The 27,113-nt window shown below is 44.4% G+C and overlaps 1 protein-coding gene across 9 annotated transcripts in view; it reads left to right on the top strand.

Annotated features, from left to right (window-relative positions):
* PAK1 (p21 (RAC1) activated kinase 1) overlaps positions 1–27,113 on the top strand; it is a 73,584-nt gene that overhangs the window by 30,118 nt on the left and 16,353 nt on the right. For 3 of the 9 annotated variants that reach the window (XM_056328546.1, XM_056328543.1, XM_056328538.1), the window contains 7 exons: positions 12,129–12,339; positions 18,040–18,140; positions 19,564–19,711; positions 20,836–20,873; positions 22,775–22,891; positions 23,212–23,386; positions 26,644–26,707. In XM_056328546.1, the coding sequence (XP_056184521.1) occupies positions 12,150–12,339; positions 18,040–18,140; positions 19,564–19,711; positions 20,836–20,873; positions 22,775–22,891; positions 23,212–23,386; positions 26,644–26,707 (833 nt within the window). In that variant the 5' untranslated portion in view covers positions 12,129–12,149. Of the gene's footprint in view, positions 1–5,162; positions 5,339–5,360; positions 5,622–6,011; positions 6,163–7,812; positions 8,117–11,598; positions 11,734–12,128; positions 12,340–18,039; positions 18,141–19,563; positions 19,712–20,835; positions 20,874–22,774; positions 22,892–23,211; positions 23,387–26,643; positions 26,708–27,113 lie in introns of those variants that run through there. The other 6 variants (XM_056328541.1, XM_056328542.1, XM_056328540.1 and 3 more) reach the window with 6 other exon arrangements.

The following is a 27,113-nucleotide window of genomic DNA, read 5'->3' as shown; positions in this document are numbered from 1 at the left end:
GAGCCCTGGGGAATGCCACTTGTCACTGGTCTCCACCGGTATTTTAGAAATGATTTTATGAATGGTCATATGGTGCATACGCGCTGTCTGGGAGTAAGCAAGATGAGTTACTTGGGTGGTGCAAATGATATGCACACACGTGTGTATATGTGTGTACATACACATGTACATATGTACGTGCTCTCTACTGTACTGCACGCTCTGCCTCTGCCCTGCTCCTTCTGCCCCCTCCCCATGGGCCCCAGTGGGGTGCTATGTGCAGGTAACTGGTGCTGGCAGCTGCGCTGGCTTGTGCTGCTGCTGTCTCCTATGGATAAAATGCTTGTTATGCAGCAGGGCCCCACCGAGCGTGTGAGAGCAAATCCAGAAATGAAAGATGTTTTTTGAAATCAATTTTTTTTTAAATAAAAAAGATGTAAATTGCACCTCTTCTACAGCTGCACATGTTACTTTTCGACAAGGGAGGCAAAGGGTGGAAATATGAGGAAATAAGAGGTGCCCTTTGACATGACATTTGCAGGTAGTGGGGCAAAGAATGGGGAAACTGTGTTTATTGGCCTCAGGTGTATACTGCTTTTATTTTCTTGGTTTTCTTTTAGTTTTTGTTGTTTGTTGTTTTTTTTTTTTAAACTGGCTTAGCAAGTGGCTGATTGGCATTGGGCAATTTTATTTCTCTGTCTTCCTGAGCTCTCCAACTGGGAGAGGAACTTGTGTACAGAAAGAACCATTCCAGTAGTCTACAGTGTTTTTTCAATCACTTTCTGTGTGTGGAACTGAAAGATTAAAAGAAAGATGTGCAGGGTTGGAACCGTGCCTAAAGCAATCCTCAGGGATAACAGGATTATTTTGACTGATTTTTTTAATTAAAATAGAATGCTAAATAGATTGTTTTGAGTATACATTCAGCTCTGGATTGTTGTTATTGGCCTAATTGCCTCCCAAATTAGAGATACCAATATTCAAATTCACTCTATCCCTCAGAGGACACTGACATTAAGTGTGAGTGTGAAATGCTATGTAAATGATATACAGGCAGGCAAGGCAGAAAATGGTCTTTAAAGACGTTAGCCTAAACTTCGGTTTTCTCTTTACCTGCTGTGTCTTGACAGACAGGATGATGAATTTATATTTTTCTGTATTTATTTATTTATTTATCTGTCCTGACAGGTCTTTCAAATGCTTAGAAATGTAGTCTGAGAAAAATGCCAGTAATCTCAGCCTTTGAGGAAGCAGCAGTTAACGAATCTCCAAGGAAATATCCAGAACACAGATGTTCCATGGGGGAGAGCAGGTTAGGAGCCAGCAGAGAGGGGCTGGAGACAGTATATCATCTTGAGTCTTAGACAGAAGCTGTCTGTGGATTTTGAAATGACAGACTTGTGGGCTGATCTGCTCGGGGCTGCTTTTTGAGAGCCCATTTCAAAAAGTAATGATTTGGCATCTGACCACTTCTTTTTGAGATGTCTAGGTTCAGCTTTGTCAGAAACAAAGCATTAGGTATTTCCAGATTTTTAATTGTATTAAGGGTTGAAACCCTCAGGGGAAGTTTCACCTATGGGGATGTATATTCACACCATGATAGAAGAATATATTTTAGTTTAAAGAATATATGTTAGGCTCAAATCCAACTTCTGTTTTTAAAGCTAAAAGGGACGAAGCATAATGGCAGGCCACAAATTTGAATGTCTGTTTTAGATTTTAATAGAGCAACAGAGAATGATAAAACTTGGATGCTTTTGTTGAAGAGGACTACTTTATCCTCAGATAAAACTAGATAGATACTGAAGAGTATTCACAGAAAAACAAGTTATTTTGAGCCCAAAGTAACTTTCCTTAAAAATAAAAGCAGCCAAATGTGCATATCTCAGGTGGCTGTGAATCAGCACCTGCAAATACCAGCGGTATGAGAATAACTAGGAATGGAGGGAAACTCAGCTCGAAGGATGCAGCTGGAAAGAAAGAGTGGAGGAAGCAACCTCATACTTGCAAAGGAGACAGTTCACTTAAGCCACCAGGTCATGGTCTGTTTTGGAATGATTTGCAGGATGCCCTTTCTTGCAGCCAGTGTGTTTCACTTCACCACGTCGCTCTGTGAGGAGTGTAAGAACAGGCAAGGGGGAGTTAGTGTGGGTTGTGCTGCAGTGGGTGTACAAATGTGAGCCTCAGCAACGATGGAGGCAGCACTTACGTGAGGCAGGTTGTAAATGCCGTGAAGTGGCTGGGGCAAAATTGGTTTGGGAAGCGCAGCCCCATGCATTCCTCCTGGGGATGCTCGGAGACCAATGCTCTGAAATTTCTTGTGGGCTGTGAAACAGCCGTTTCCAAAACTGACTGCCCTGTTTGTATCAGATTTATAGCGAACAGAGCTGTTACTGCAAAGGCGAGAGGTGGAATTATAGTGTGCTAGCTGCAGAATGTAAAATAACTCCTTTTATACTCTCTTGCCTTTGATTTACAACAGGAGAGAGAGGGCTTGTGGGCAGGTAACCTGGGGTGGATGCTGAAATGAGAATTGGCTTGACAGCCTGAACGCTGAGGAAGCTTTGGGGTTATGGGTAGCTAGCAGGAACCTCTACAAGAGTGTGCTGGCAGTGAATGTCCTTGAATCTTAATTATTGGAATTAAAGTATGATCAGAAAACTGTGCATCTTGATCTGCTGCATGCTGTGCTCTCCCAGGGAGGCTAATTCACATGCTGATGACCCACAGCTACTTCCTGCTAAGGACTTCAGCAAGGTGACTTCCAGCAGTGGGAGGGAATTCTGTGCTGAAAAAAAATACCTTGACTCAGACAGCTCCCTAGAATGCCAGTTTTTGGTTGTCTTCATTTTGGAAATCTGGTGAGTTTTGGCTAGCACTTAGAAAAGGTACAGCAGAGCTGCTTGGCTGCTCAGTACTGACCATAGCATTTTTAGCATTTTAAGTGCAGAGGGAGTATGCAACCAACCTGACAAAGCATTTGAGATGAATAAAACATGCATCCTGGCAATTCATCCATCAGTGAAATCTGAATTCTGCTGAATTTGCAGTTCATATTGTTGCTAATTTTATGATGTAGATGCTTGTCCACAGGGAATTGGATTGAAAGAGGCAAATCACTTGCTGCAGATGCTGACAGGGCTGTGCACAGGAGCTCCACCAGCCTCTGCTGGATTGGGTTTTGTTGCTGCATCCAATGGTGCTGCTTCACGAGGAAGAATGAGTTTTGAATATGTAGCAATGAAGATCCGTGTGTCTTCTTAAAGCCACTTAGGTAATCGTAGCAAGAATGCAGGCTAAGAAGATCCATGCCCCAGAAAGACTTGCACAAAGATATTGAGGAAAACCTTGCCTACTATTTCTGCTCCTGTTATTAACTTCTACTTGTAATTACACAGTGCCTTAAAATGGGCCTGCTACAGTAGTAAGTGATGTTCTTATGTTTCCTTTTATTCAGGGGAGTAAAAATAGTTCGCTTGGTTCATGGGCTTTATTTAACTGAGCACTAATGCAGAGTTGTGTCGCAATATATTGCAGAAACAGCAGTTCCTTTGTACCAGTCCTATAGAGCTTTCTTCTCTCAACTGGCAAACAGTAAGTACGATTGGGATCTGAATAAATGATGCGATAAAAGGCCTGATGGTACCTCCTAAAAACTAACTGCTGCTCGTTAAATTAAATGATGATGATGATTCTTAATGGACTCGTGAATGCTCTGCAGCCCATTTGGGTACAAGTAAGGAAGTCTAGGAACACCAGACCCTTGCCACAGTATACTTACTGCACTTACTTCTGTACGTACTGGGATTATAAAGTAGGTACAAAAGGTGTTTTGCTAGATAGCATGTAATTATAAACACAGAGCTGATGCTCTACTAGCAAGGAGGGCTCCTCTGTGAAAGCTCAGTTAGGTGGAAACCCAAAGCTACCATAGGCTTTTTCACTTTTCCTTTGAAATGAACTGCTTTTGGAGCATCACATGTATCATAATTGAAGAAGTAATCGTTGTAAACTTGAAGCAGATTTATGTGCAGCTCTCAAATTGTCTTTACTGATGCTAAATTAGCTCTTTCAGTTCTGGGTATTTGACTGTGCTCTCCTTGCCTCTTAAAAGTTTGTCTACAAAAAGCTCCTGTTTGATGCAGAGCTTATTTTGTCTTGGGAGAATTTTTCTTTCTTCCTCTTTCCCCAACTTTGAAGAAGAACCAAAACTCTAACAAAGCAATGTGAAACCGAAGCAATTTTTGCGATTTCATTTAATTGAAAACTTCTGCCATTATGAAAATCCTGGCTAGCAATTAAGGGAATGTGACAGCTCTGCCAGTCGTTACATAAATACTACAGAGCACAGGGCTTCCTACTGTCATTAGCTGCAGGGAACACAATGGAGCTATACACAGGAGCGAGCTCTACTCTCGTAATAAATGTTTGCATTTCCAATTAGCGCTGAACTGTTGTGGCATTTCCCCCTCAGTCTAATTGAGGCTCTTGGATGGCTTCACCCACGAATGATGCTTGCGTTGTCTCCTTGCTTTTTAGTTTCCCAGTGAGAAAAGAGATGAACTCCCAACTCCTAAGACCAGCGGTTTCCTCTTCGCACATCTCTGTCTCGGTGTCTCTTCTCCTTAGAAAAACTCACCTTTTACAGATTAATGCAAACTTTCTGCTCTTTACATACTGTGGCTTTTTGCTAACCGCTGCATTATGGTGTCCTCTGTGTGTGGGATATTGTTGGCTTGACCTGACAATTTTCTAGTTTTCTGACGTATTTCTTACCCCCCACCCCCATTGCTAAATGTCAGATGGTAGATCTGCATTTAACGAGGTGTGGTTTTTGTAAATACCTACGTGTATTTAAAACACGAATACGTTGTACTAGGAATTAATCCACATTAGGGGATAGCAGGGCTTAGTCTGAGCCCAGTGCTCTATGTTCATCTTCTGGATAGGAAACTTTTGGATGGAAAAATGATTAATGATTCAGCTGCTTTCAGTTACCACTGCTGCTAATGTGCAGTTTGGACTTAGAGCCAAGTAACTTTGGTGGTGAGTAGCTGGGGTGTGTTTAACTGCGTGTGTTAATATATTTTTTTTATGCTACATCTAGTCATTTCCTCCGGAACACAGATTTCCTCCAGGAAACGTGCTTATATGGGCTTTGGGTATGCTTTAACATAAGAGGCCTTTATTTTTCCCACCCTGATAAGCAAGCTCCAACTCTAGTCGCTACTTTGACTTGTGTGGTTGCAGCTCTCTGCCTTCCTGCAAGGAAAAGTGGAACTGAAGCCAAGGCTGCTCTGTACTGTGCTGGAAAAGGGAGCCTGTCCTGACATCTGCAACGGGGAACTTACGTGTTAAGGCATGTAGCTGGGGGAGGGGAGATGGTACTTCTGGAGATGAAGAAACAAGGAGGATGACTTGTGGACTGAGAGCTTTTTAAAATGATACTCTTGGTTCCTTCTGTCTCAGCTCAGATTTTCTTCTTTTTTTAAACACGGGAGCAATTTATTTCTCTCAGGCGGTTTAAAAACTGTTGGAATGGGGTAAGTGCTCAAAATGAGCAGGCTGCTGCCCAGGGAGAGGAACAGCCAGAGCTAGTCTCTGCAGCTCTCAAAGCATGAGCTACCCACCCAGAACACAAGGTGAGTTCACCCTGCGCTCCAGGTACTTGTGCATAGCTGGCATTGATGGCGACATGGTTATTTGGCAGTTAGTGGTGAAACAAGCAAAGCTAAGGCGAAACATGGCAATGTAACTGGCATCGCCCCTCTGCAGTTTTGGATTCGAGCCTAAGCTGGTGGAAAGGGCTTGACCTGCCTGGGTGCTACTGAAACCCTCTCTGTGTCTGGGTTACTGGCAGAGCAGTCATGCATGTGGCCACACCGTGGAAGCCGGCGAAAGCTGGGCCTTGATTATTTAAATTTTTTTAAAAAAAAAAATCCAGAAAGAAGCTTAACTGGAGTGAAAGGAGAACTCTGCGCTGTTGCTAGGAATCAAGCGGTTATAATTAGTCTCTTCTTCTTTAGAAGCCTATCTGTGCAGTATGATGGGTTAGTGTGTATATCTGTCCAGGAAGAGATTTTACAGCTCTCCTGCCCAGAAGCAGCGCCCACTGTGCTGGTGTCCCTGTCTTCCTGCAAACTATGGGCTTGGGAATCCCACCCAGCAGTTTAGCTCAAACAGGTAGGGTCATATTAAAGGCTTTTTTTTTTTTTTTTTTTTTTTAAAAGGACCCTCAAGTCTCCGTGACTTGGAATTTTAAAAGCCACCAGTCTGCCAGCATTGCTGTTGGGTTGTAACTGGTCAGTCATCCTGGGTGTCTAGCACTATGAAATAAGGCTGGCAGTGGGGCAAGAGGGCAACCAGGAGGTGGCCGCCTGCCATGAGTGTCTCCTTTCCCCCTCCTCACACCCACCCACTCTGGCTGTAGCAGTGGGTACGTTCGCTTATAAACTTATTTTTAGTGATTATTGTTTTATTTCATTTAGCGGTTTCATCTGTGTCTTGAGGTGTTGGCAGCACCTGCAGGGGTCTAACAGGTAAATTCTAAAGGTAGATGAACAAACATTGCTGTTTCATGTATTACATGAAAACCTGGGTGCTTTTTTTTAATTCACATGTAAATGTGGGGTCTGGGCAGATGCACTGATAGCCCTTGACTTTTTTTTTTGTTGTTTAATTGGCACACTTGCTCAGCACTCAGATGTGGGCTAACTGGCTGGGGAGACAGCTAGATGCTACAGTTTCTGTTTTGTTTTGTTTTTTTTAATCACCTCTAAATGTGACAATCAGTCTGTCCTCCCTCAGGGTGTGTGTATTGTTGCTGCCCTTTTCCATGACAGCATGTGTCCCAGATCCCATCTGCTGTCGGGAGGAGGAAAAGGACACCTCTTGCCTTTTTTTCAGGTGGAACACGTTTCCTTCAGTGTGAGACTGTGTTTGAGACTTAGTCCCACATAAAGTAATAAAGAAAAAATGAAGGGGTGTCTTTTCATCCTATGTCAAAACCTAGCTGGTAAAGTCTGCTGTTAATTCTCTGCTGGGATTTGGATGAAAGCGTGACACACGGGGCGGGAATCTGCTGCTTGCAATGTGTTTGAGCAGAGCAGGGGACGCCTGTGCTCCTGCCTGCTGAGGTGGTACAAGGGGGAAGAAGGAGATTTTAACCGTGTGTTTGCACAGGCAATCTCTAGCCACGGGGTGGAAGGGTGCAGGGATACTGGTGTGGAGGTAAAACCGCTGTTCTAACTGGGATCGCCTCAATTAAAAGTCAGGACTCCTGCCTTTTTTTGTGGGCAAGACACACTTTCCTCACCCTGGCAACAACAGAAAAATAGCATCTTGGAAAAACGTGAGATTCCCTTCTGGTAGTAGGCAGAGAGGGATAAACAGTTGCTGAGCATCTCTCTCCCCCCTTTTCTTGTTTAATATACTTTATTCATCTGTAAGTTGTAGTGAGTAACTTACAGCTACTGTCTTGCCAGACTGCATGAATTATAGATGGCTCTTTTATGAGTTTTCGTGTTGACTCCAGCAATTAGTATGCATTGGACATGGTTATCTTTATGGCATCTACTGTAGCGTAGGTTTCAGCTCCTCTGACTTTTTAATTGCTTTCTGTTTTAGCAATCAGTCATCTGCCTGTCTTGCTAAGGAATGCAAAGAAAACACAACTAGCTTGATAGAAACTTAAGAGTTCAGCATGGAGCAGCAGCTTTGAAATGTTGTGGTTTAGCAGAAGGAAAAAGTACATAAATAGAGTATCTTTGTTCTCTTTCTCTCTCTTCCCCACCCCCCCCCCCACCCCCCCCTTTGGTGTGTGCGTTACAGTAGTGCTGGAAGGCTCTGCGCATGTTGAGGTCCCGCTCTGCTAGATAAATGGCTCAGGAACCTGCACCTGTATTACAGGAAAACAGATCAGCAGACCTGCATGGATCTTTGAACTCTCAGACGCAGCTGTTGGCACCTGTGGGTGCCGCCTCCTGCTCAGTGCCTCCGCTTGCTCTGTCTTGAGCTGCCAAGTGGTTTCCTGAGCCTCTCGTCCCCTTGTGTGTGGTTGTCTGCCACTCCTTCCTGGCTGCAGAAGTGTTCCAGAGGTGTGAAAGGAGCGTTTGCCAGGTCTGCTGGTGAGGCCGGGGTAATCTAATTTAGCTAATGGCTTTCAAAAACTGATGGGGAGAGGGGCAGGGAGCATTTGAAGGCCACTGTAATTTGACGTATGGCAGTTGCAGGTTACGGTACCTAATAAAACTTTTCATAAGTCCTGTGTGCTGAGACCACTCAAACTTTCAGTTCAGGACTCCCAAATGGCTGCAGAAATAATAGTCCTACATCATGGCTATGCCTTCCTAGTGGTGTCTGTGGGGTTTGGTTTGAGTGCTGCTATTTTAATATATAGTAGTGGAGAATAATTGTGTCTGCAGCTAAAATGCATTCCCTCCTCTGACTCCAGCTGAAAAGTTCACGTGCTGTTTCATTGCTTCCGCAGCTCACTTAATCGTGCCATGGAAACATAAGATGACTTTCTCCAAGCAGAGTTGTGCTGGTGTGAAGGGAGTAACTCGGTCCGGTGACGCTTTGCATTCCTGTTGGGATGGATCACGCCGAGTGACTCAACCTCCGTGGCGGAGCGCTGATGTTCCGCTGGCTGGGGAAGCACTTGCCTGGTGCTTTGAATTTGAGCAGAGCCCTGCACAAGGGGGGTGGTTTAAAGCCTGCTTACATGTGAATCGGCAGGAGATTATTTTAGGAAGAGGAGAATTTGTACAGTCAGCTAGGCTATGGTGAGGGAGGCGGCCACCCCCGTAAACTCTCGCTATGGCTCTGTGTTCCAGGCTCTCAGCTCTGCTGTAAAGCCCTGGAGAGGTGGCCGTAATTCTGCCAGAACGGGGTTTCATCCACATACTTTGAAGACAACACAAGTTTAAAGTATAATGATGCTGAGTTTGGGGATAGACTGTGTCACTGTATCACAGTGGAAGGTCTCATGTAAACAGATTTTTGGCTTTCCCTTTAAATATGTAGTGGGAAAAGGTACTTGGGAACCTTGTAGGATAGTGCTGCTATTACAGGGGATAACTTCTGTAGAATCAGTCTCTTAATTTTGTGGCTTGAAGGATTTCTCTCACTCCCATCTCCAAACATTAAGTAGCTCTTGTAACTCCAAATGTAAGACTTTGATGAGGAGAAAGATCTGAGAGCTCGAGCAATGAAGAAGAAAGGAGAGGGTGAACTAGAGGCTTTGCCCACGTGACAGTTGCAGTTATCAAATAGTTGTAAAACAATACTGTTTGTTTGTTAAACCATGTAAGTTCTCAGCAGTTACTTGCTCATTCAGGGAATAATGTTAAGATAAACAAGAGCTTGTACTGCCAGTGTTTCTAGCCCTGTGGTAAAACTGTATTGTGTGCTCTCCTTTCTGACTGAGGGATTTTGAAAAACCCTCTGATATTGAAGATGTGAGCAGATGTCCCTGAGGTTTTGCACTGGTGGAACTGAAAGTGAGGATGCTTGACATCCAGGGGTTTGTCTTATGTTTTCATGCTGCCTTGGTTTTTCTTTGTTTCTTTCTTTCTTTCTTATGTTACTCTTTCCCCAACATTAGGCCAGTCTCTGCCTGTAATCTGGGTGGTGGCGATGGGTGTCTTCTCCCTTCTTTTTCTCCAGCCTGCATTGCTGCTCTCTTCTCTTCCTTGTACTGCCCTTCGGTCTGATGTTGCCTCCATTCCCCAATACAGGAAACTTGACTCTGTTCCCTGCTTAGCCCTGTGCCTCTGACAGCAGGTAGCAAGGACTGATTCTCACCTACTCGCATCTCTGCTTGGTGGGAGAGGGACCCAGCAGTGAGGCAGTCTCCCCTGCCATCTCAGCCATGCCTGTGGCTCCAGGGAGACTGGCTGGTGGGGGAATCTTTGGGTGCACCTTTATTCAAACCCTTGGGGGGGGGCGGCGCGGGGTAAACCAGGGTGTTAGAGCTGCAAATGCGGTGCCTGCTCCTGGGGTGGGCTGTTTGGCAGGTGCAGAGCTGCGAACATTCATTTTCCTTCTGTTTCCTTATTTGCGGCATATTCCTAGCACCCTCCCAGCAATTTGTGTTCTTGTGGTTAAATAAACATCAATGCAAAGAATGCAGCTCTTACGTGGCACTTCGGCTTATGTTTCACATGTTTTAGTGGTGCCAGTTCAGCACCAACTGCTGCCACTGCGATGTGCAAAGCCTGTCAGTAAGGCCTCCATATCTTCGTGTCGCACAAAGTTATGTGCGCAGCAGTGGCTGCCAAGTTTACCGGTTGGGTTTTAGTTTGGGCTTTTGTTTTCCCCTCTGCTTAAACAAGGAGAGTAGTTGTTTGCACCGTTTCACGGCTGGCACTTCTGCTGTTGCTGAGTTCTGCTCCGTTTTGTGCTGGAGAATGGCATGAGGCTAAAGCATGAGCGATGGGCGATGCACGGGGCATGTGCCAAAACACGCCCAGATAAACGCACAGCAAATTTCCCCCTACCCCTCCTGAATGCCCAGGCTGTCCCACCGTTAAATCAATACTCCACATGCAAGTCTGTCATTTAAAGTTCCAGTGCATAGTTGTGTTGGGAGGAAGCGGGGCTGGGCTCAAACCTCTTCCGAAGCTCCCTGTGTGTGAAGGCTTGTCCCAAAGCCTTACGGGCTGCGCAGTGCTGCCAGCCCTCCCGGTGCAGAGCAAGTGTGAAGAAACTGGGAAGCAAACAAGTGGACAAGAAGGTGGAGCTGCAGACCAGCGACAGCTTCGTGGGTGACAGCTGGGGAACCGCTGCTTTCAGCAAAGCCTTAACACATCGCTGCTGAGTGCCTTCTGCAGGCGTCCTTTGCCTGCCTTAGCTCCCTGCAGCTTTAAGAGCAGCGTGCCCTGGGTCTGCATCTTGCCAGTTAGGCTGAGCATCAGTAGCTTGGCCAAAGAAGACTTTAAAGGCTGGCTGGGTGGTGTGTGGTCATAGAACTGTGGTATGGTTGTGGGATCTCTTTGGGGTATGACCCAGTGCGGTTCCTCTAAGTCCATCCTGTGGAAAAGTAGCTCCCTGGAAGCTAGCAGTGACCTCGGCTTTGTAACTGGACTTCTCACTTGCGGCTTGCTCTCCACTTTTGACTTTCTGCTACCCAGTAACGAGCAAAGCATCTTCCCTTACTGTTTGTGAAATCTGTAAAGCTGTTGCACTGCATTTCCCACCCGAACAGAAACTGTTCCTGCTTTGGTCTTTGTTCTGCAGTTAACTCCCAACTTTCTTTTGAGAACATAATGCAAACAAATTCCAGTTTCCAGAAGGATCTCACTGCAGCCAGGCTGTGTCTGGAGTAATGCTGATCTCATTTGGGTGGAACAAACGAGTTGTTGCAGAATAATCTATTACCCTGTTCCAAAGCTTCCGTCTTCAAATCCGCACAGCAGGGATTATTTACTTAAGGATTTGTGTGTGTGTTGGGGATCTAGTTTTGTTTGACCCTTCCAACAGAACAAAATGCAGCCAGCTTCCCGGCGGTTTGAACTGCGCCTGAAGCGTGCCGCTATTGCAGAAAGGCCAGGGCGGCTCGGGATCAGCGAGGGTCATGGCACTGCATCCGAGGTGACGTGGTGCGGCTCTGTGGCTTCCTGCCTGTTGCTGCCTCCCAACCAGTTCAGCAGCCTTTTAGCAAAGGAGCCCGAGCGGCTCCATCGGAACTCATGGAGTGCAAACTTCAGCCTCTCCATGTCGTGCTGTGTTGGAGACCAATATGAACCTCTTGATGTAGTTTTTGGTGGAACTAGTATGGTTCTGAGAGGCTTTATGAGCTTGGCAACTTGTTGGCTCCTCTTGGGCATCCCTGCTCTTCGCTACCTTGTATTAATCATCTGGCTCCCTGCCCTGCACTTACTATCCATGGTTTGCTTGAGAATTGGCTGTATCTTGAAAGAAGCTTTTCCTAATGATCAATAACTGAAATGCTTGATCATAGTCACGTTAACAGAAAAAAATTTGGAACTTGAGTAGAATTTGTTGTGCTGACACCGAGTCTGTGTAGATCCGAGGCTACAGGCTGGTCTGCAAATACCTGCTGGTGATTCATTTGGCAGTGTGAAATTCCAGTTTACAAAAAATAAACCAACAAGCCTTCTTATTTCTTTTCTTTTTCCTGTTTTTAGTAACGGCCTCCCCAGCTGAAGATGTCTAACAATGGAGTTGAAATGGAAGACAAACCGCCCGCACCTCCAATGAGAAATACCAGCACTATGATTGGATCGGGAAGCAAAGATGCTGGGACTTTAAACCACGGCTCAAAACCTTTGCCTCCCAACCCAGAAGAAAAGAAAAGGAAGGACCGATTTTACCGATCTATTTTACCAGGAGATAAAAGTGCGGTATTTTGCCTCCTCTTATAAAACTTCTGTCTGAATGTTGCTCCGAATGACCTTAATTGAGCACCTGATGCTTAGTTGTGGTTTAGGTTTTAGAAAATGTTGTGTGTTTGTTTCCTGTACAACTGTCTTGGTCATTTTGGGGTACATAAGGTGCTGGCTGTAGGTCTGGTTTTTTTCTAATGAATATTCCTGCCACATTTAATCCACCCTGCGTGCTCTGTTTCATGCCTTCCCCCCACCCCCCTTAAATTGTGATAACAGTGCCCCTGAAGACTGGGACTAGCTGTGCCACTTCCCAGACTGACTTGTCCTTAATGATCTTGAAAATCAGAAATTTTTGTACCAATTACGAGCTGGCCAATTAAAGTTGGCATCGGCAATTGCTTTGTGGAGAGCAGAGGGAGGTCTTGTTTGATTTGTTGCTTTAAACAGCAAATAATTTGAGTTAAGCATGACTAACAGGCCATCTCCTGCTAAGCCTGTCATATGTTACTGCGTGGTCATTTAGTCTGTTTTAGTGTTTGGGTCAGGCATTGTCTACTTGCCATGAAGAATAATCCGTTACTGCAAATTTTTGCACATTTTGTGTGAACTGTTGGAATTTTCTGATGTTACAGGGATTGTAACAGATGGAAATGGAGATAGGAACTGTGAACTTTACATGAAATGCTAATTTTTAAGATCCAGGATATTTAAAAATCCTCTCTCTTGCGAACCTTTTGAAGTGATAAAAGAAGAAAACCACCTCCATCCCCTAATATATGCTGGTTTCTTTTTATATCTGACCTATTTTTTGGAGTTCCTCTTTCTAATACATCAGCTTTTTTGTAGAATCTGCATTGCAATGGTATTTGGACACTGGGTAACTAAATCAAGCCCTTGGTATCTTCAGCTTCCTGGGCTTCAGGAAGGAGGCTGCCTCCTTAATTGTTAGTGAAAAGATTAATGGGAGTGATGGTTTTTCTTAGCTAAATAAGCAAAATGTAGGTTTATTTTCTACAAAATACAGCAGCATTCATTATTATTTTTATTATTGTTGTTGTTATTATTATCTAATACCTTCAGCAACTTGGATTTGTTTTACGAATGTAGATTTTTGAATCTGCAGTCCAGAAAGCCATGAACTCAATGTTAAAAGTTTGCCAGATCCTGCTTAGAACTTGTCATTATGAGTATTAATCCTAAAAAGCTGCAGGAATTTTTTTGTTGGCTTACTTAGGGGAGTGGGGTTTTTAAATCTCTAGGCTCAACAGTTGCAGAGAACAAAGAAATCACCTGAAATTTATAGGCAAGTGAAATACAACCTGAAATGCTAGTTTGAACTAAAACTTGGATTTTAAAGGAGAGCTGCAAAAGTGAACGGTTTGGGTGAAATCAGCAGACAGACTGCCGCTGATCTGAAGATGCCTGTGTTCGCTGAAGATTGGCCAATGTGACAGATGCTTCGAGGCATGAGAGATTTTTGTTTAGCCAAGCCCAGCAGAGCCTTCTGTTGCAATACACCTGCCCAAACAAGAATGGTTGCTTCTGTCCTCTAATTCCTGTCAAGAAAAAATACCTATAACGCTGTCACCTTCACTTCAGATTGGTTGATTTTCCTCTCAGGAAAGCTTCTAATCCATCATGACAACTGAATTCCTAGTGCCTCCTGCTGCTTAAGCGTTAATGAAATTCCCAGGTGTTCAGATACCTCTCTTTGGGTTGTGCCTGAGATAATTTGAGTGTTCTTAGTTTGACTGGACTAAGAGGCGAGTTGGTTTCCATTTAGTTAGAGGAATAGAATTCTGGGCAAGTCCAAGACCTCTGGATCTTCATCCAGGGAAGCCAGTGATTTGCATTTAACCTCTGCTGGGGTTGTAAAGAGCCTGTGAAGATCTGAAATGCTTGGTGGTTAATTTGGCCAGCAAACATGGACGTGGGCTTTTATGCTGTAGCCTGAGAGCTGTTGAAGTCAATGCTGTCAATCCCTTTAGCGAAGCGGTAGCTGTTTAGGCAGGGAACATTACTGGGGCAGGCACTTTACGAAGGATGGGTGGGAATGATGGTGAAGGGATTGTGCTTGATGCAAAGGTGCAGCTCAAACACGTGGGGTCCTGCTGTGGAGCAGGCAACAGACTTGTTGAGAGCTTGTGGGTCCAGATCAGAGGAGAGGCCAGCAAGGCGAGGGGGCTATCTTGAGAGCATCTTTTAGAGGTTGCTGGGTCAAGAAGGGCAGTTCTATCTGAAGGTGCTTTGGAAACTCTTTTGCATTGTGCTACCCCTCTGCATGAACAGAACTGTGGTGTAAAGGACGCATAGGGTTTAAATCCTGGGCCTCATAGGTGTTTGCATGCTTCCATTGAGCTATGACCCCTTGCCAGGCTGCTCTGGAGGTGTCGTGCTCTGCCTGCAAAATTTAGGGTGTAATTTATAGTCCTGATTCCTCTGTCCCAGCCTGAACTCCCAAAACTGACAGTTTATTTTAAATAATAAAAAAAACCTAATAATAAACTAAACACTAGGTGGGTTCTATCCAAGTGGATGCAGAGCTTCGTGACTTGGTGCTTTCAACAGGAGCTGTGAACATCTGAAGTTTCTGGGGCTCAGGGCTCATCAGTGTCCCAGCTGAGAGTGTGAATTTGGCATGAACGTGGCACGTTTAGCAAATCTGAGCTTTGCTGAGCTCACTTGCAGCTGCCTTCCGGAGGGTTTTACCTACAAGGTGACAGTTTGCAGTGCCTGGGAGCCCTTTTCGTGGTGACAGGAGGAGCACTTTACTTAACATTACCAGTGGAGGAGACCTTTCTCATCTCCCTATGCTTCGGGACGGGCTCACAGGCTTACTTCATGGTGAAACATTGTGCTTCATAGTTGCAGCCCAAGTTGCCAGAGCATCATAAGGAAACTTTAGGGGTGGCTCTTCTAACAGCGTCAAGCATGTGACATTTTGAATGAGAAGGTGGTAAAGGTGTTGGAATAAGGCCCGCCTACCACCAAGGGCTTTCTTAAACAGAGTTACCGTTTATGTTTTATTTATTTTTTTAATTTAAGATTCTTGAAGGCTTTTTGCCTCATTGCAAGGATAAGATAAGCACTGTAGAGGGGGATTAGGTGTTTAGCAGGACTGGGAGTGCCCATCTCTTTAATTCTTTTTATCTTATACCTGCTACAAATATCTGCTACAAAATGCAGTTATGTTATTAATGGTTTAATATGTTTAGGCTTTTAGATCTGTCAGAGTTTGGATCAAAACTTTCTGAAGTTCATTGTCCCCTGAGACTGCTGAAGGAAAATCTCGGAGTTCCTGTGCCAGCTTCATGTGGTTCACATGGTGGTGAATTCAGGCTGGGTGCTCTAAAACCCTGAGTGTGGCAGGCAGGCAGATGTAAAAAAGGGCACAGAGCAACTATGGTCCCACCTGCTGTAACGTTACTGCTAAGGCAAAGTGATTTTAGCTTGACTTTGTGGTAGCTGTCCCAAAGAGTTGTTGAGAGGCAGGGAAAATGCAAGGGGTTGACATGCTGCAGGAGATGGTCGCAGGAAACTAAGGTGGTTGGGAGAACATTAACTGCTTCAGGGGGATGAAAACAAAATAAAGCCGTAAATGCAGAAGAATCACTCCCTGATTTTATATTGCGGTGTAGCCATACTGGAACTCTCTGTGTTGAACGTGAGCAGAGAGCTGGAGTGTTGATGTGACAGAGGCTGTTAAGTTATTTAATCAGTCCCCCCAGAACTGTTCTGTTCCTCTGTGTAGGTGGGGCTAGTTCAGGCCATCATCTGCCTCTTTGGATAAGTTAGCAGTCAGCACTCATCTCCGTTTGCTGTTGAGTGGACGCTGCAACAGCTGGTGGCAGAGAAGTTTGTTGGGGTTTGCAGCAGAAAGCTCAGGCTGGCTGAATGCAGAAATAAAATTAAAAAACCCCAACAACCTAAGTGCATATTGACCTCTGGATAGCAGCTTAATACCCTTAAGCTTTTTTAGGGATACGTTCAAATCTATTGTGGCAGTTGTCCTGGAGCATGTGTGGGTGTGCAGCACTCCTGCACCGTGGTGCTAGTACAGGTGCCCTGTTCCTCACCTGAGTGATGGGCTTCTGGGCTGAGCTGGGGAATGGACTGAGCCTCTAGAATATGGTGCCTCTGATGGCTGGCTCTGCATCTCTCTTCCTCTTGCCTTCCATCCACCGCTAGTGCGTGCAGCTCTTTCTGTATACCTGCTGGATGCAGCTGCTTGTTCCCTTTCTGGCAGGCTTCCATACTGCAGATGCTTACCATCTGCTAACCAGCAGCTGCTTCTATCTCCTTCTAGCCCCCCCTGCCCCTGGTGATGGCTCCTCCAGCATGGCACCTTTCTCTCCTCCTTCTCCTTGGCAACTCTGTCATTCTTCTGCGATTCAGCTTCCCCCATCCCCTTTGTTTGAAAAAGGGATCGAAAACAATCTGTTCCATCTTCACGTCCCAAATCTGATCCTTTTCTTCCTCCAAAATGACTCTTGTGCAGCACTAACTCTGTAATGACACAGAGAACGGTGCCAGAGCTGGCACTGAAGGGAACAGGATTTGGTCCTTTGGGGCAAGCCCTGACCATCTCTGCACAACTAACCACTATCTTAAATAACTGCAATATTGAGCATTAGCCTCACGGGTTTCTGAAGTACCTGGGGTTTGGTATTCATGTTGCCAAAAACGCACTGGAGAATGTCAGCCACGAAACAAATTCTGTTTGGCTTGAGATAAAAAAGTTAGCAGGTGGAAAACATAAGTGGTTTAGTCACCTTCTCCTGGCTCTGCTTATTTTATAACTGCAAGCAGCAGCAAATCTGAGTAGAATGTGCTTTGTTCTTAAACTGATCCTGATTTCTTGAGTACAGTAAATATTAAAAGGAAGGTGGAGTCCTTAATCATCATAAATATGGATGAATTTAATCCAAGGCATAATAATAATCTTGTTTGAAGACCTGACTTTAAAATGTGCAGGGTGCATCTGCTTTGCTTTATTTCCTTTCCTGTTTCTTCATGACTTCTGCTCCTCACCTGCCGGATTCTGCCCTCTTGCTCCGCGTCTTCAAAGCTTCTTATTAAAACCACATTTAGTTCATTTTGTGAGCAGTAAAATATAAATGATTTTGCTCATATAAGCTTTTGTAGCAGAAGCACACATGTTAAACTTGGTTTTCTTCATAAACTCTGTTTTGCAGAAGCAGCATGAAGGAAGCAATTTATAAGCTGCGCTTGTAGTTAATTTTGTCCCTGTCAATATGAGAAGCAAGTGTATATTTAACAGCACATAATTTTTTTTTTTAAAAAAAGTTGATTAAAACAATGAATAAAAAAATGTGTTCAAAATTGCATGGCTTCCACTTACTGCCACTGTAGTGCTTTTGACTCAGACCTTCATAAGTTCGAGTGAATATTTTAGGTAAATAGCTCTTGTACTGTTGAGTCTAGCCCTACCAGTTGATATTTGAGGTACCCAAAATATCAGTTTCCTTGTCTTATCCTTGTCCTGCGTTACAGGACTTTTTATTTCTGTTGTCCACTCGCTGTGGCTGCTCTTAAGTAACAAATTTTTTAAATTTGCAGTTTGTCTGCCTTAGATCGAAATCCTGTGACTAGCAAAAGGGGCATGCGGTTGGGTAGGTGAACTTGAACTTATTGGGGAGATTTTATTTCTTGATGGATTTATGGATTTTGTTGTTATTGTCTCTTCCAGCCAATAAAAAGAAAGAGAAAGAGCGGCCGGAGATCTCCCTCCCTTCAGACTTCGAACACACGATTCATGTGGGGTTTGATGCAGTCACGGGAGAATTCACAGTAAGTGAATCTGGAGGAAGAGAGAACTCTGTGGTTTGGCTTATTGCTGGGAGGAGCCAAGACCCATTAATCTTTTATATAGTAATGCTGGAAAGGCTATTACCATCATCTATTTTGCTCTCTTTTGAAACACATCTGCAGAGGTTACCCACTCGTTCCTGCTGAAAGACTGTCAAACTTGGCACATCCCGGGAGCTGGGCTGCCAGCAAACTTTTCCTTTCCCGTTTTTTCGGTGATATGGACACCAAAACATGGTTTATCTCTCCACCCTTCCCCTCCCCTCCTCTTCTAGAGCTGGATTAGGTTTACAGCGTAGTCTGTGTCCACCAAGAGTTCCCCTTTAGGGCAGACACAGCTGTGCATAACTACTTATGACAGAATATGTATGTGCTGTCTTGAGGCTAAATGTCAATTAAAAAAAAAAAAGCATAAAAGCATCTGGCATGCAAAGTACTATGAAGACAAGGGTTTTAATTAATCATATTATTATTCTTGATTGTGAGATAGTATTTCATAGCAGCAGCAGTTGTTTGTGAGCAAGCTGTTTTGACCTGTCTTTAATACGCTGCTTTTCAGGGGCTTTGCTCCCCTAACCTGAATCATGTGTACAGTTGTGTTTTGCATTTCAGTCTCTAGACTTGCCCGAGTTAGCCTAGATGTACCAGTGGGGCACTACCTCAGCGCTGTATCCAGCCCTCCTTTTGGACAAGGAGAGAAACTTTATTGATAAAGGATCCAAGTCACTTGCCACTTCATCTACACAGACTGTTATTCTTGCTGGCGATGAAAGGCACGAGTCTGGTTGTACTCCAGGTGTATTTATTTTCTGGCTGAAATGATTGTCCCTGTAACGGAATTCTGAGCTTCATACGTGAAGTTAACACCTCTGCTTTCCCAGCTGTGGTTACAACAGGCACCAAACCACTATTACCAAAGAACTCTAGGACTGCAACAAGACTCAAATGATGTTGCGTGTCTGTTGTGCTAGATGCTATACACTGTGTGCTACTTCTGTGGTCTTTCTTGGATATATAAATGTACGTATCTCTATGGATGAAGGTGGTTTTGTTTTTTTTTTTCTTGCTTGAGGCTATTCCCGAGCTGCAGCATTTGGGTCTGCTCCTGTCTGGTTTTTGCCTTTTGGTTTTCCAGGGACCTGGGACTCACCCAGAGCCCCATGAGCAGAGTGGCATTTGCATGTCCACGTAAGGAACAAGTGACTTGTAACACAGGCAGTGGCTGGGAAGGTAGTGACCCACCGTTTCTTCCTTTCCTTTCCTCTCCTCTCCTGTCCTCTTTTCTCCCCATTTCCCTCGCAGCACAGCATAACTCCAGGAACTGTGGCAGGACTGCAGCTGTGGCTGTGTGTGCTATGAGCTACGGTAGGCTAGCTGTGGGCTAACGAGGTATGTGTCCCCACAGGGAATGCCAGAGCAATGGGCGCGTTTGCTGCAGACTTCCAACATCACCAAGTCGGAGCAGAAGAAGAATCCCCAGGCAGTGCTGGACGTGTTGGAATTTTACAACTCCAAGAAGATCTCCAACAGCCAGAAGTACATGAGTTTCACAGGTACGTGGTGATTGTGTCATGCAGCTGCTTTGTCCAGCTTTCCATTATCATTGCATGTGGGGATTCTTTCGTTTAATGATTAAGTAGATCTGTCTTTTCAAGCAAGATGTGAATGAATTTCTCTGGCTGCTCAAGCACCCCTCTTCCTGTGAAATGTTCATCCTGATGCCCAGCATAGCTGCAAAAGAGGTCAATCAATTAGCTGAATCCCCAAAACACATTGGTTTTCTGAAACTTACAGTCAGCACCTGGAAGGCAGATCCCAGAGTGTTGGTGTTGCGATCCCAGTGATGAAAACCCTAAAGAAAACAGGCAGCTAAATTTTGCGCTAGTTTCAGTTTCCAGCATGGCTGTGGATGTTGCTTCGTGCATGCTCGGGGTGAGGGTCTTTCTGTTCCCACGTGCCATGATTGAGGAATATGTCTCAGTTGTTAATGCCTGATAACTGCTGGCTGGATTCCTCTAAAAATCAAAGCTGCTGAGGTTTTGTGCCTTCTTGGTATGGAGTACCTGCTCACTGGATGATTCCTGCAACCATTGCTCACCACTCCTTTTCCCTTTCAACTGTAACTCCTTCCCTTTCTAAATATTAACCCCTGCTTTGGCTCTTTTAAGAGGACAGAGCCATGTCACCAGAACTGGGATTAATTAGGAAGGCTCCAGGCAGGAATAAAAGCACAAATCTTCCCCATATGGGCCTGGAGAGTCCAACAAAACCCCAAGGGTTGGCTTGTGGGGTCCTATGTTGCTATTTCAGGAAGTTTAGGTGGCTGAGACTGGAACATCTTGCAGGTCTTGGGCTAGCTACAGTGCCTCTGTTGGTATTTAACCCACTGAAAATATTTTGTATATATGGATGGAGGACAGTCTTCATTCAGGTGTTGCTCTCAGAGATTCCACCCTCCTGCAGCAGGGATTTGGGCCAGCTGCATTTGTCTGCACAATTCTTTTACCCTCTATTCCCGTATCTGCTGGGTGTCAGCTTGTTCTGGGGAGCTGACGGTAATGCCTAGGTTTAGGAGCAGCCCTTTTTCCTGCCCCTTCCGAAGGGATCTTGTCCCTTTCTCCTCTCCCCGCTGCTGCTGCGTTTACAATTCATAATGGCATTACTTTGTCTTTTACAGATAAATCGACAGAGGATTACAATTCATCAAATACGTTGGTAAGCCTTATACTCACGTTCTGCCTCGAGCTTGGGGATTTAAAATCTTGCGTGTGAACTTTTCGTTTGTGTAGTGTTTTAAAATCGGAACATTATATATTTGTATAGTGCATACGTGTTTATAAAAACAGGCATGCTCCTTTCACTTTATTTGCAACTGTAGGAGAATTACGTAGGCAGAAGTAGCTTTTGTTAGCTAATAGAAATTAGTGAATTAATGAATAAAATAATTTGGTGGTTTGTTTTTTTTTCATAGAAGTCGATCTGTTACTGAACTTAGAATTTGATAATCACTCTGCTCTCAGGTTTTATGTCTCTGTAAACGTCTGTAATATAAAAAAAGTTTAATTACTAACCTTCAAGGTCTGATTGTCCCAAACTAATGTTGATTATTGTTGATTAACCAAACTAATCACAAGTAGAAAAAGAAATAAAAGGTTGTCCTCCTCTCTGCTTGACCTTTATTCTGTCCTTACCAGGGCAGGCATTACTCCCGTTTTGCTCTTTTAGGAGAGACAGTATGTTTCTGTATGTGTGTGTGAAATGGAAGAAACAAAACTTTAAATTTAAGATGATTCATAAACCCCCACAATTCCTTCATCTCTTGTTTTCTTACTGCTATGCCATTATCTAGAGTTGGCTTGTTCTGCTTCCCTCCAGAGGCAGCATATCCAGATCTGACTGCTTCAGACTCTCTCCGAAAAGGAGAACGTTTCTGCCGTTGTTCATTATTACATGTCATAGTACATCAATCCTCAGGAGTTTAGAATATCTGAGGCTGTTAGATTTTAAAGTAAAAACTGAAAAAAACAGTACTTACCAGTCTACTGAGAGAGCCTGATGTTTTTGAAAGACACTGGGTAACCTTTAATTTTGGGGAAATTCAGGGAATTCCCAGTACACAGGTGGTTTTTCTTGTTGCTTTTAAGAGGCTAAGCTTTTGCATTATGTCAAGTGCACTTTAGCAATTGTATATCAGGGTGCTGGTGACTTCAAGTATTTTAGGTTCAGTGAAATACTGTGTTGCTTTGCCCCTCTAGAAGGAAAAAACTTCACTTTAATTTTTTTTTTTTCCTCCTGCCACTCTTGGGGAACTGACGATGCACAAGCAGAACTGGTCTGTCAAGTTGAGGAAGTTTATTTTGAAATGTTTATACCATAAAGGATGCCATGAAGTTCAAATCCAGTTTCAAATTTAAAAGGTTAAAAGTGACTTCGATTTCTAACCACAGTATTGCAAAAATATCCAGATACTTTTAACAAATAATAAAAAATCCTTGCTCCTATTTTCCATAAAGTTTTCTCTCTGTAAGCAATTTTGATAGGATTTGAAAAGACGTTTCCAGACTTTACTGCCAGAATCTCTCATTACTTAGTTCTCAGTCACAGTACCAAAGCTGATGTTAACTTGACCTCCCAGCTTTTAGAGAAAATGTTGTTTTGATCGGAAATAAAACATTTAAAGACTAAAATTTCCAGTCTGCATGATCAGGGTTTGAAGCAAGCAGCAAAACGAAAGAGGGAACATAAATAGGGACAGATATTTCCAAACACAGATGGTGGCCCTGGAATTGCTGCGTCTGCCGTGTGGGTGTTGGGAAGGCAGCGAGAGCGCCCAGGTGGGTCCTTAGGAAGAGGATTGCCATCACACGGGCAGATGACAAGCACTGTCTGAATGGTTGCATCAGGCAGCGCTGGACTGCACCTCCATTTCCCACCAAGGCTCAGGATCTTTGGGGTTTGAATTTTTCAGATATTGTTACTCGCTCGCCTGTTCTGATTGCTCTTTGTCTGCATGCACTTCAGTGCAGCCACTCTTAAGAGCTCAATCCAATGTTTGTGATTTTGTTCACAACAAGCAACTGAGTTTTTATTTTTGCTCTTTCTGTAACCACGTGCAGAATGTGAAGGCTGTCTCGGAGACCCCTGCAGTGCCCTCAGTGTCTGAAGATGAAGATGATGAAGATGATGCAGCCCCACCCCCAGTGATAGCTCCACGACCTGAACACACAAAATCTGTGAGCAGAAATACTTCTTTCAGCCCCTGCTGCTGCAGTCACACTCGGGTCTTGACCGTGACCCCTCATGCACGCTTCAGGGCATGGTGCTGAGCCCTTCTGGGGAGCAAGAGGGAGGAGGTGGGAGCCATTCCTTCTGGCAGAGCACCTCTGTGTTATTGCCTGCCTGTTTGGGGTGGGGGGACCAGAGAGCCTTTGCTTGGTGACATTAATTGTTAACAAAGTAGCTATAGAAACACATCCCTGACAGCAACAATAACAAGATGAATAGAAGTGTTTAAGTCTTCACCTGACTTGCATCTTTTTCTCAACAAAATTAGATATACACCCGCTCTGTGATAGATCCTATTCCTCCTCCTACCAGAGATGTGGCCACCTCTCCTATTTCTTCTCCTTCGGAAAACAGCACAACAGCGTCTGACATGCTGGTCAGGAACACGGAGAAACAAAAGAAAAAGCCAAAAATGTCAGATGAAGAGATCTTGGAAAAATTAAGTATGTCCCTATTTTTTTTTTTCTTTAATTAAATTCCTGGTCCTGCTGTGTTGATTTCCCAAGATCTTAATAAGCTGAAATGTTTTGACATTCCCATTTTGAGTTCCCTTACTGAAGGCATTGCCTTGTGACTGTGTGCCAAAATTGGGGGCAGACGTGAAGGAGGAGAGAGCATAAATGTAAGCCGAGCACCTGTGATGCCAAGTGAAATCCCTAGGGAGTTACAAAACAAGCCCTGAACAAGTAACATCATCTTAACTATTTAGTCTGAGATTGTTCTGCATCGTGATATTATGTAGCTCAGGGTGGTGGATGATTATATTACAATGTTAGACATAAACTGTCTTAAAGATGGAGAGAAAAATGAATGCATCCCCAGATTCACTTTCCACAGTACCACGGTGTAAAGTGACTTGGTTATTTTAAAGTGCCTTAACGTTGTGGGTACCCAAATTAGTGGTTGTTTCTGAGAAAAAATTATTGTGTCTCTCTGTTGTGTCCTAGTGTCTTTAACAGTCCCTACCTTCAGTTCAAGCGCTCTTCTGCTGCCTGGTATTTTTGGGTTGTGCTGTGGCATATCCAACAGCTGACCCAGCTGTTCTGTGCAATTGGTTGTTTTTTGATTGATCCTCAGCCTGGGCCAGTTTTTATTAGGGTAGAGCCTTTCTAATTCTTTGAAGTACTAATCCTGTATTAATTACATACATGCCTTGCTTGTCAGTTGATGTAAATTGTGTTAGCACCGCTGCGGTCAGGCTGGTCTTGGCTGAGGGGATAACCCTAAAGGTCAGTATTTTAGGAAGCCAAGGCTAGTAGCAAGATGAGGGAAAATTTAATCTGAGGGTGTAGCTTTAAAAAAAAAAAAAAAAAAAAAAAGCACCCGAGTACCTCATTCCTCTACATAAAGCCTAAATTGAATTGATGCCATGTTCACTGTAACCGCTATTGGAAAACTCATACCCATTGTTTCAAAGCAGCGACTTCACCCACTTAATTAGCGAGACCTTTGTACCATTAAGGATTCAAGCCATTTTTGTGACCCGGTAGGGCAAGCAGGGACTCTGGGCAGGAAAGAAGTGCTATTCTAATACAAATACGCTCCTGTAATGAAGAGAAACGCAAGAGGTACTCTTAGGAGAGCTGGGAGGCAGATATGCCTTCTGATACCTTGCTTGCTCCAGCAAGTGGTATTCAGTGCTGAGCTGATTCTTTGGCATTGTGGGGTTTCATGACAAACATATGGGGGGTGGGGGGTAGGTTTGAACTTCAGTGACTGCTGTTAGGAGTCAGCTTTTAGATGTGGGCTAGTCAGAAACATGCAGTGAAGTTTTAATCCTGTTGTAAACTGATGAGTTGTGCAAAGGCATGCAACTTTTTCATGTTTTGGTTTGACATGTGAATAAAATGACTAAAATCTTAAAGTGTTACATGTATTTGCACATACTGAAGTCGTGCAAAGCTTAAAAGGAAGCTGGTAAATCTTCACCTCCTAGCGTTAACACAGCATTGGCGCAGACATTAATGAATCCTTGCCTGACTTTTTGGAAGGTAGGAAACATTACTCCATTTTACAGATGAGAGCATTAAACAGGGCAAGACTGGCAACTGCCTCTGTCACTGCAGCACTCGCTCCTGTCACTGCCTTGGGAAGCACTTGGCTGTCTTGCAGTCTGAACTTGTAGCCTGTGCTAGGCTTTGAGGGAAGGTTTACGAACATTTGTCCAGAAATACTTGTCCTCAGGGCAGACAGCGTTGCTTCCGTAATTGCATGGTGGGTTTTATGTAGTCAGATTTCTCTTCCCACCCTCCTCTCCAAACATGGGCCGTATTCCCTTCCCTTACCTCTGTCTGCTCTAAACCCTGTGGGTTTGGCTGCTCTCCAGCGGTGTCTGAAAATAGGCTGCTCCTACCCTGCTCGCTACTGGATTTCTTGGCCTAATGACCACGAGCAGTTTCTTTGCCAAGATGCATCTGTTTTGGCTCAGCCCTAGACCCCTGTGAAAGCAGCACCATGTCTTGGCAGCTCGAGTGACTTGCAAACACCAGCTGGGATGCAGCTCTGCATCCCTCGGTCCTGTTGGCCACCCTGGTGCTGTCAGAGGGGAGACTCGCTCCCAGCTGAGCTCCAGGAATTGTTGGCTCCGATTTCTTCAGCCTACAAAGGGTGTCATTCCTGCCTGTTGTAAGGGGTGTTAGGAGTTAGCAGTTAATGTTTGAGGGAGCGTTGAGCTTCAGTGATGCTTTTCCAGTTTACCCTTGGCAACTCGCTGTGCTGTTTGCAGGACTGTAGCGCATCCATGCAGCCTGCCCGCCGCCTGCTGTTGCGCTGAGAGCTCCCTCCCCTCCTACAGAAAACATTGCGTTCCTCGTGGGTACCAAATCCACCTTGAGCCTGAGCAGCCCCTCGCTGCCCTGTGCTTCAGAACACCAGGCAAAGTGGTTTTTCCCTCTGAGGGATGCAGTAATGTGCTTTCTTCTGGCTGAACAGCCACGTTAGGGGAGAAGGAGCTGAGATTGCCTCGGGTTGCTCTCCAAAACCACAGCAATGCTGCAGTCGCCTGGGAACTGCTGCTAAAACTGACTTCTGCATTCCTAGAAGAGCAGCTCAGCATTGCCCAGGCCAGGGGAGGTTTGACTCTGAAGTGTCTCTCCAGCTTCCCTCCTCAGTCTTGCAACCCAGTCGTTGGGTCAGTAATAGGTCGTGCCAGGACAGATATGTCACGAATACTTTTTTCTGCCAGAAATTGTTGTGGTATAAGGAAATCTTTGGCTAGATTTGCAACAGGCTGATGGCTCTAAGGTGAATGAGGTCCTGGCCTCCAAATTCAGAGGGCATTGCAGTGTAGGGACATCTTGTATCACCCAGCGGGTTGAAGCTGAGGGGTGACTTTTAAGTTGCAGGTTTCCAGCAAATAGTTGTATTATCTGCGTGAGGGCCATATGTCCCCATCTTCTTCCTAGCCGTGTGCAGTCGCTGGCTGCTAGTGAAGATTAAACATGTTTAATGTCTGTGTTCCACCATTTCTGAAGGAAAATACCTGGGAAAGGGGAATGCCACAGCTGGTATGTGTGTAAATAACTGAGGACATCCCTGGTGGTTGTGTGCCTCTGGATGGCTGACGCAGCGGTTTGCGAGGCTCGGCAGAGCCTGCTGCAGCCACGGGGCTGCTCCTAAAGTACAGTTGGTTCTTACAGCTGTACAAAAAAAAAGTACTTATAACATAACATCCTCTTGGGTATTTTTTTTTCTTTTGTAGGAAGTATTGTGAGTGTGGGCGATCCAAAAAAGAAGTACACGTGTTTTGAGAAAATTGGACAAGGGTTAGTATACGAGTCTTCTCCGTCCTATAACTTTCCTTAGGCTAAGAAGGAAATGCTGAAACCAGGCTAAGTTAGCTTGCTGGAAAAGCTGTCGGTGATGCTTTGGAGAGTTTATTTTGGTTGGTTGTTTTTTTGTTTTCTTTTGGTGGGTTTTTTTGCCTTTTTTTAATTTGTTTTTATTTTATTGTTGTTTTGGTGGGTTCCACCCGCCCAGCTCTTCTCCCTTTCCTGGCAAAGCCTTGAGTCACAGGGACTGGAGGGTTTTTTTTGTGCAATTCTGTGTTAATATATGAAAATATGTCATTAGATGATCGGGTTGCTAAATATAGCAGCAAGCAGGGAAGGAACTGCTCGTTTTCAGTGTGCAAGACAATCTTCAAATTGCAGATTTGCTTTGTGAATCAAC

Source organism: Falco biarmicus, chromosome 2 (assembly GCF_023638135.1).
Source record: "Falco biarmicus isolate bFalBia1 chromosome 2, bFalBia1.pri, whole genome shotgun sequence".
NCBI lineage: Eukaryota > Metazoa > Chordata > Aves > Falconiformes > Falconidae > Falco > Falco biarmicus.
Note: the sequence above shows the minus strand (reverse complement) of the source record. Positions and strands in the feature narration are given on the sequence as shown.